The 9,416-nt window shown below is 36.7% G+C and overlaps 1 protein-coding gene across 2 annotated transcripts; it reads right to left on the reverse strand.

Moving 5' to 3' along the window:
• Positions 1–290: 290 nt before the first annotated feature.
• On the reverse strand, positions 291–8,724 carry LOC127138434 (cysteine-tryptophan domain-containing zinc finger protein 3). 2 transcript variants are annotated; one of them, XM_051064890.1, is made up of 11 exons: positions 8,103–8,724; positions 6,943–7,015; positions 6,731–6,843; positions 6,115–6,528; positions 4,753–6,029; positions 4,149–4,541; positions 2,189–4,052; positions 1,936–2,093; positions 1,460–1,620; positions 1,164–1,321; positions 291–973 (listed from the first exon to the last, which is right to left on the reverse strand). In XM_051064890.1, exons 1-11 carry the CDS (start codon positions 8,193–8,195, stop codon positions 755–757), a joined length of 4,923 nt encoding a protein of 1,640 aa, XP_050920847.1. In that variant the 5' UTR covers positions 8,196–8,724; the 3' UTR covers positions 291–754. The 2 variants fall into 2 exon arrangements, with proteins under 2 accessions (XP_050920847.1, XP_050920853.1); XM_051064896.1 differs by lacking the exon at positions 8,103–8,724 and having other exon boundaries at positions 6,115–6,428.
• Between the last annotated feature and the right edge of the window lie 692 nt (positions 8,725–9,416).

Below are 9,416 nucleotides of genomic sequence, written 5' to 3' on the forward strand. Positions count from 1 at the left end.
AGAGATATTGCATATTCAAATTTACACTTTACAGATTTTAAATTAAAAGTGTTTAAATAAAAAAGGAAAAGTTTATCAAAATGTGGTAAGATATCAAATATTTTACGGAACAGAATGTTAGACGATTAAGAAATCACACAATAATAAAATAAGTGTAACATAGATAAAAATATCTCCTAAAATGTGTAGTAAGACTAAGTATGATAAGATTAAAAATGACATTAAAAAGCATTGGAATAGCACCTATAATATAAAAGATTGTGAAAAATAAATTTAATAATTTGAACATGTAGAGAGAAGACATGTAAATTTGATTCAAAATTTGAGATAAGGTAACACCAAAGAGAATCTTATGTCATAAAAAAATGGAGCAACTATAACTATATCAGTATTCAAAGCCCTCAAAAATGGCTATTGCCTAACATCTCCATACCCTATTCTTTTTTTTTCTCTAGGGCTCCAATTAAGTGGAGCAAAGAATGTAGCACTGAACTCTAATGCAATATCCCTTCCCTCTTTTCTAACTCATAATATAATAAGGGTGTGTGTTATGCCCCTACTAAGAAGAACCCTTAATTAAAATCTCCTTACAAAATTTTCTGAGCAATCATATTTTTTGTACAAATGTACACAAGAGTAACATATGCTAACTTTGCAGATTTCCATGTGTCAATCTTCTTCCTTTCAGAATGCTGCTATCTTTAGTGGAGAACCGGAGTTCCGGAAAATACAATATATACATGATGACGACGAGTTAATCTCTAGCACCACCAAGACCAGCACCACTTATTGCTTTTGTTGCATTTCGAACCAGGCGTACAAGCTCATCTACATCCTGGAAACTGAAATCAATAACCCTCTTAATTGAAGTTATACAGTCCCTATTCCGTGTTTCTTCCATTGTCGCATGGGCTGCGGAGAAAGTGCTGTGACATTTTGTAGCAGCCTCCATAGCAAAATTTATATCCTGAGTCTGCAATATCACAGAAACTATCACCCAAAATTCCATAAAATAATAGACATACACATTAAGTCCTTAAGATTCGCCTTCAGTGTTCTGTGTCTATAATGACACTCGATAACTGAAGCAAGAACTTCAGAGGATCAACAAAATTAGATACCTTCCAAATTAAATACAAGGTTCATAAACACTTAAAACTTACAAAATCAAGAAGCCTGACCAAACTCGGACGAGTTCGAACAGATATAACGTGGTTACCGGCAGCATGAGCATTAGTAACCTTGGGCAAAGTAGCCTTATCCATTGCCACTTGATTGTTTAAGTTATCAACATCAGATGCTGAAGATGAAGGAGATTCACCTATAAAAAAAAAAGCAGTGCACTAATTTTGTTTATTCATTGCTTGAAGAAATGTGCAAGTATATAGAAGATGGTCAAACACAATGCTGCCTGATAAGCCTCCAGATGTAAATATTGACATCAACTGTGTTTTGTTACCTTGAGAAACCACTTGAAGAGTTGATTGCAACTCACACCGATCTCGGTTTGTACTAGAATGTTTACAGTAAACCACTCTCATGTATGCCACCTCCATGCATTTATATGCCAAAGCAGCTGCTGCCATTTCTTGACGATTTTCATATTCATGGGCACATGACCTGTAAAACATTTCAAGGTATTTTACAATTGAAGGCTTGCTAAAACAATAGTTCCAACTCCAACCAAACTTTTATATCATAAATGGAACAATTCTATACAAAAAGCTGTAAAGACAAATGAAATAACAGCGAGAAGTATAAAACAGAAAGAAAATAAATAAATAAATAAATAAAACAATTGATCAGAGTTCAAAAAAAAATGAGAAGTGCATCCCAAGGAAAATGATAACTAAATAAAACTGCACAAGCACAAGCAAACAATCTAGTTTCACTCTCCATCAAATTCACTTATAGCTTCATAATATTTTCACATACTTGAAAAGTTTGGCTGCTGTGGCATAAATTTGCATTTGACTCATCTCCCCGTACTTGCTAATCTCATTGTGACAACTTTCTAAGAGAGATCCTCCGTGCAGAAACTTCAAACCAGCATGAAAGTAGGTCTCATTGCTTTCAAAATCAAATCCAGAATTCTATGAAATAAACAGTATTACATCATCAGTTAGAAAAAGAAAGATGAAAATTTCAAACAAAGAAGTGAAGTAAAATCTTGAAATGATTAACTAACCTTATAGTGACCTGCACTTTCTTTTAGTCTTGCGGCATCTTCCAGGGTGCCAACGGCAGTTTGCTCAGCACTTGTTCTCACAGGACTTGACACGGTGAGTTGTTGGCCAGGTGCAACACTTCCAGAACTACAATTAACTAAGACATTGCCGCTAGAATCAGCAGAATTTCTCACTAACTTGGTCAAACCACTGTTGCCTGCAGAAGCTGGATGTTCATTAGAGATATCTCCCTTTTGATACCGTGGTACAGCAAATGTTTCCCTTTTTATTTCACCATCAGCAGATAAGAGAACTTTGGATTTCCTATCTCTTGATTCCGTGCATTCGTGATTAGCTTTGTTTTCTTCCTCGGCATCCTGAGTCGTGTTTTGCTGGAATGTACCCTTTCTCTTACTACCAGTAGAACGTTGAGTATCCATCTTCATAACAGATTTCTCAAAGTCATTTTGTTTCAGCTCAGTTTGCTTTCCAGTTTCAGTTGGCCCGTGTCTTAAAGCACTCTTGTGACTAACACTGTCAATCTCACATTTAGACATAAGAGAACGGTACTTAGCATCATAACTTGTGTCGGTACCAATAGGGTCGACTTGTGAATCATGCCTTTCCCCATTTTTAGAAAAACAACTCTCTGAAGTCAAAACCTTCGTCTTATCTGTACCAACCTGAGAACCAGGCCTTCTGTTCTTTTCCATGCTTTGCAATGATGTCACCTTGTTGGGTTTCTTCCCAGACAGTTCGTCCTGTTTGTTCCTGTTCACTTTCTCCTCGTGACGCATGCCACTATTGTCATGTTCTTCAACGGGAACCCCAAGCAAACGATTACTCTTAATTTCAGAAGTTTTTGCTTGGACCCTGACTTTGTCTTTAGCTTCCTTAACTTGGTACTCTGTTGAAGTTATTTTGTTGGGTGCAGGATGTGCATTATATGAAATCTTGTCCCCCTTCAATTTTAATGATAACTTCCCCTTCCCATTGTTCGCGCCTTTTCTTGAAGAAAGGCTGACTTTTACAGCATCATCCTTCACTGAAATGTGCCTTGCTGTCAAAACATGTTTATCGAGGTTAGACGACCTCAAAGGTGATGAAGTAACAGATTCCACAGGAGAACCTTTCACGTCATCAAAGTTGGTTCTAACTTTATGAGAGCCTGAAACCTTTGAAGAGCTTGAAGTTGCTGCAAATGCTAGTTGTCGTCCAGAGCCCAATGGAGCAATAACATCCAAAGCTTGATGAGATGCAATACTTTTTCTGCGCTTCATTGGCTGATAGTCTTTATCAACATATCTTCCTTCTGTCTCAACAGTCGTTTGGTCCCGACTTCCTGGTAAGGAAACTCGCCTCACCCTACCTTTCCTCAATTTATCATCATCAGCAGCAACGAAATTTTCCTCTTTATTCAAAATTTTATACTGATTTTCCTTCCAAAGTTTACTTGTGCTTCCCTGCTCGCCACACTGTTTATTACCATGCAAAGAGGATGAGCTGTTATGCTTCTCAGTCTCATCATCTGGCCAGTCATTGAATTTCTGTTTCTTCCTTAAACTGCCATTTTTGCTGCTACTCTTCACATTCAAGGAGCCAACACCAGAAGTGACTTCAGCCTGATCTCCCTCCTTCTTTTCTGGGACTAGTAAGCTATCCTCATCATCTTCGGGTAAACCAAACTCATCATACTTCCTCACCTCCTTTCTGCTAGCTTTTGTTGGTAAACTGCCTCTTGCATTTAGAACAACCTTCCCAAGGCCCATGCCAGGATTCAGTTGTTTATCAGCATAGGGAACATGTTCAGTTTTTGATTTCTTAGGAGTTCCTGAACTAGATTGATCAGCATCCACCTTGCGTTTTAACTTAATATACTTTCTGGTACCTGCACATGTGTAAACAAAACACCGACATATTTAATTATGAATTTCAATTTGCAAATAAAAATAATCTCTAATAGCAATATATCAGAATGAGGTACCTTCACTTGTTTGCTTTTCTCTCTCTTCAGACGCACATTTCTCTTCTATCGTGTTGTTAGACCTGCTGGGATGTTTCATCTTCATTGGTTTTGAATCTGTAGGATGTTGATTCAAGTTTCTATTTTTTCCTGATGCTTGAGCACTGAGCTTTGACACTATCCTTTCCTTAAAAAAAGGTTTCTTCTTTCCTTGGTCATGCAACACGCTAGAATTGGACTTTTTGTGATTCAGACCAAACTGTGAAGCATCAGCAGAGCTCACTCCAAATGCAGTTTCAGAGGCATGCGTTTGCAAGTTATTTTGACCCTCAGAAATCGGCATTTGATATGAAGCATACAATGCCTTTGTTGTCTCATCCTCACTAAAGTCACAAGAATTCATCCCAGGCCTAACAACAAATTTAGCAGAGCAATGAGGCAATAAAACACGGCGCACAAAAAAGTATGCACAAACTAAGTCTACAACTAGCATAATATGATCGTGCATATGAACAAGTAACTTACAGCCAATATGAACAAGTAACTTACAGCCAATATGAACAAGCAACTTACAGCCAATATGAACAAGCAACTTACAACCAATATGAACAAGCAACTTACAGCCAATTAAGCATGACACACAACCATTTCTCTGGAAGTTGCTCTGGCTTTAAGCCAGTAGGTAGAAGCCGCCATTTCTGGCAACTGTCACAAGCTACCCAATCTTCTGCAATAAGTTGAGGTGCTGCTACTGCTGTTGGAATCATCTCCAGAGCAGCATTATTTACAGCCATTGGAAATGAACCCAGATCATCTGTTTTGCGCGGCCCAGCTAGCGAGTGGTTAACCACTTTATTGTCACTTAATCTTTCCTTTAGTTTAGCGCCAAATGCAGTCTGTTTTTCATTATTATTGTTAGACTTAGAAGTCTTAACAGCACTATTACCAGGAAAATCATCGACTTTCTGATCTGAGTTTTTTTCTTTCAATGATACTTTGGTACTGTCTCTGACCTTACTATCCTTCTGTACCTTTGTTTTGCTCATTTTATTTCTACTAACCGTGCCAAATCCAGCACTCCCTTTATCACTTACCATTGCATTATTAGCACCACCAAAGGTATCTTTTCTGCCAACAGACTCAGGTTTCCCAGGACTTTCATCACCCTTTGACTTGTTCCTCCTTTCAGATACAACCTTCACCCTCTGAGGGGTCTCATACCTTTGGTCAATCTTACGTTTGCCTCCATCGCGTTCAACATTTTTGGAAATCATGTAAGTATTACACTTGCTGTCATTCTTAGGATCAGCAGAACTATCCTTTAGGGAATTTTCCAGTTTTTCTTCTAAAACATTTTTCCTAAAACCATTTCCCACACTTTGCTTTTCAATCTTTTTAAAATCCTGACCAGATATAGACTCCAATGACTCCTCCTTCAATGGTTCCACAGACACAATTCTGCCTTGAACACCATTCTCACTAAACTTTTTGGCAACATTAGAGGCTTTAGCAGTGGCTACTGCAGTTTCACCAGCATCACAAATTGAACTTGACAGAGGTGTTGATTTCATGTCAATAGAGAGAAGTTCATTGCAATCTGGTGTCCTATTTCCCAACCTTTTCTTCACATGCAATGCCATATCACTCACAGAAAGGGTGTCATTTATTTGCTTCGCTTCCAACTTCTTTTCCTTTTGTCTAACTATTCTCACTATCCTCTTCTTCAAATGCCCGTCCGCAACAAAAGAATCTGACTCATCAGTAGACATGGAACGAGGTTCACGAGAAGACATATATCTGACGTCTCCGTGAACTTTTTCATTTTTCACTGAGAAGAGCAAACTTTCAGGTAGAGGTGATAGTAAGATACCACCAGGGATCGCACAGGAAGTCATAGCCTACATCATCATTTAATAAAAAGTAAAATATTTAATTTTTCTAAACAGAACTATATAGTGTAGAAAAATAGAAAAGGTCTTCTACCTGAATAATTTCAATTGCAGAATCTTCGGCTTTGGCTTTAGATACAGGTGGAGGTGGGGGTGGAGGAGTGCCTTCACTTTCCACAGGGCTGTTCTCCATTGAGGAAGACGGGGAGTCATCAAGCCCAAGGCCACTATAAATTTCTGCAGTCGTTTGCGCTAAGAAGTTGGAATTCATTTTGAGTCTAAACTTCAGCGTTCTATGGTCAGTTGAATTTCCCTTCTTAATTGGAGTGTCATCTTTCAAAGTGCACCTTCCAGCTACATCATTGGAAGAAATTCCACTGTCTTTCTTCACTGAGACATCTATCGAAGCTGCCCTTACATCACGAAACGAATTTGAACTATGAGAAGCATTTCCAATCCTCGCAGCAGGAGCCATATTTGAGGGCGCTTTTCTGTTATCAGGCACAGCCTGAACAACAATATAACCCCATAATATACTCAATTAAACTGCATTCCCTCTATGCCATCTATGTTGGCAGCATTTAATACATTTCTATAAAACAACAGCCTTAAAAAAGATAGAGAGAAAATTTTGAATTCGTCTGTAATTTCTTGAATCAGTAAACTATCTCTAACAAACAGCAAAATAGTAAACTAAAATATAGTCCCACCTCCTTGTGGAGAACAATAGGAGATTGTGGCGAGCTTTGGTTTCCTAGTGGAGTCTTTGGATGAGAGCGTTCATAGGTAGGTAGAAAGGAACCATAGCCACCAAATTTGGAACCTGAAAAATATCATTCATTTCTGATAACTTCGCCTTGTGGACGCAAAGACGGATCTTTCATTTCTCACTACAAGTTATGACTTTTAGTATGCCACTTACCCAAATTTTCAGCAGAAACACCACCTTCAAAATCCTTTTGAAAATGGCCCAAAACATGTTGAATCCTCTCGTCCTTCATGGATCAGGAAACATCATATTAGTCCTAATATTTTCGTGATAGAATTTAACCAATAGGACCTCCAATGAACATCATAATCACAGGAATATTAACCATAAAAATAAAAGACATCGTAAAGATCAACAAGTACGTAAGGATTACTAAGTGTTCTATTATCTATTTGTTGGCACAAACCTACTCAGAGGGCCTAAATACAAATGAACAGTAGCATATTATAAACAATCAGAGAATCATCTACAAGATTAACATGCATCAAGACCCTTATAAACAAGAGCGAAGGGTGTAGCACAAAAACTTATAACGACGATAGTTGGTAGATACAGTTACTTGGTAACCAATAAACTATGCTTATACTCGTGATGTGGCAGAGAATAAGCATCTAAAGCATTACAGTTTTAAAAGGCCAACAAAACCGATTCATAATCTGTGTTGGCAGTTTCCAAAGACTTTTTTTTTTAAAGTTTGTTATCCGGCCTTGCAACCGACTAATTCAAGGGGATCAATCCCACTGTCCACTTGCGGGGGTGGCATTTAAAGTCAGAGCTAAGCTCTGTATGGACAGACCCAACAAGGAATTGTTAGCACCTAGTGGGATTCGAACCTAAGACCTTGAAGGACGCATACTCTAAGGACTCAAGTCTTCACACACGTCAACCCTTTGGGGTTAGTTTCGAAATACTGATTCGCCTTTTGTCAGTTTGACAAGAAAGTGAAGACATCCTACTATGTTTCCAAAGCATTAGACCAATGCTGAACTTACAAGCCAATGACAAACAATGTGGGTATGACCATTAAGGCCAGTAGTCAAAAGTTGTCTTCAGATTGAATTACAACGATTAGACGATTTTACTCCCTTTAAACAGAAGTTTAATTATGAGAAATTCTATAACATTTCCAATCCATATCATTTCCCTGTGATACAAATACACTGATACATTGAAAGACCATAGTCAATGACAATACAATGATTGAAATTGTATCCATCGTCATCATTATCATCATCCAAAGTACTAAACCAGAGCAAATTCAAAAGTGAAAAAAGATAGAACTTGTTTAAAACTATATTAGAGTAAGCCCTTACAATGTAAGAGAGGGAATCAAGGTCAGTGTTGTCTTCATCATCGTCCTTATAATAGCAAGCCTCTCCTTCTTCAAGCTCGGTATTATCTTCCATGTTCACCCACACACACCAACAATTTTCAAACCCTAGACCAAACTCCAGAATCCAAATAGTAGCCCTTACACATTGGAACCTTCTCTGAAGTCCAGCATCAGTTCAATGAAACCCCCAATAAAATTGGTTAAAAAAACCCCAAAAACCCAAATTAAAAAATTATATTTTTATTTCGAGAAAAAAAACACCGACCCACAAAAGAAAAGACGAAACCCTGAAAAACCCAGAAGAGAAATCCGCAAAAACGCACGATGATCATGCCATAGGAGAATCATTCATGGATGATGGAGCATATAAACCAAAATAAAAATCATTACTTTACTTGAATTAAAAAATGAATTTATGGGTTGAAACCCGAGAATTTGATGAACAGGATGAAGCGGTGGAGATCGATGAAACCGATCAGTGAGCACTGGAATGAGTTATGACGGCGAGTTCAAAACGGATTCCAAAGATTTTCACTTCGCTTTCGCTCTCTCTATTTTGATGTGCGCATGTCACAGCAAATAATGGTTGGGCTTTGGTATCGAGTATTGATTCATTATTATTTGTTTTTTTTATTTTTAACAATTTTCAATCATGTTATTAAATTATCATTTATTAGGTTATAATAAAAAATTTACAAACTATTATAATTATTTTCGTTTTTAAATTTTACTTTTTTTAATAAGATATTATGAGATACTTATTACGATATAATAATAATAATAATAATAATAATAATAATAATAATAATAATAATAATAATAGTCAATGTGATTTATTTTTAAGATTTTTTTTAAAATAAGCACATTTTTTAAATTATATATTAAAATAATTAAGATTTCAATTTATTTATTAAACTAATTATTTTTCAGATTTTCGAGAATAGGGTTGGTTCATGCGTTGTTTTATGGGTAATACTAATTTGTGCCTCAATGGCACATGTTAAGAAATCCACAAATAGAAATTTTATTTTTAAAAAAAATATTATTAATTGTAAATTTTTAATAAATTCAATACACAACTTCCAAGAATTTATTTCTATATTTATCTCTTAACTTGTGTCCTTAAAGTACAAGTTATCATTACCCTTGTTTTATTAAACATAGACGTCATTAGAGTTGGCGCATGCATCTATGTGATGTCTAGCGCATACATGCATCCAATAGGAACATGCGCTATAGACAGTAGTTATTGTTTTGTTTGTGAAATTCTATAAATATTGTATCCCCTCCCCAT

This window comes from Lathyrus oleraceus, chromosome 1 (genome assembly GCF_024323335.1).
Source record: "Lathyrus oleraceus cultivar Zhongwan6 chromosome 1, CAAS_Psat_ZW6_1.0, whole genome shotgun sequence".
Lineage (NCBI taxonomy): Eukaryota > Viridiplantae > Streptophyta > Magnoliopsida > Fabales > Fabaceae > Lathyrus > Lathyrus oleraceus.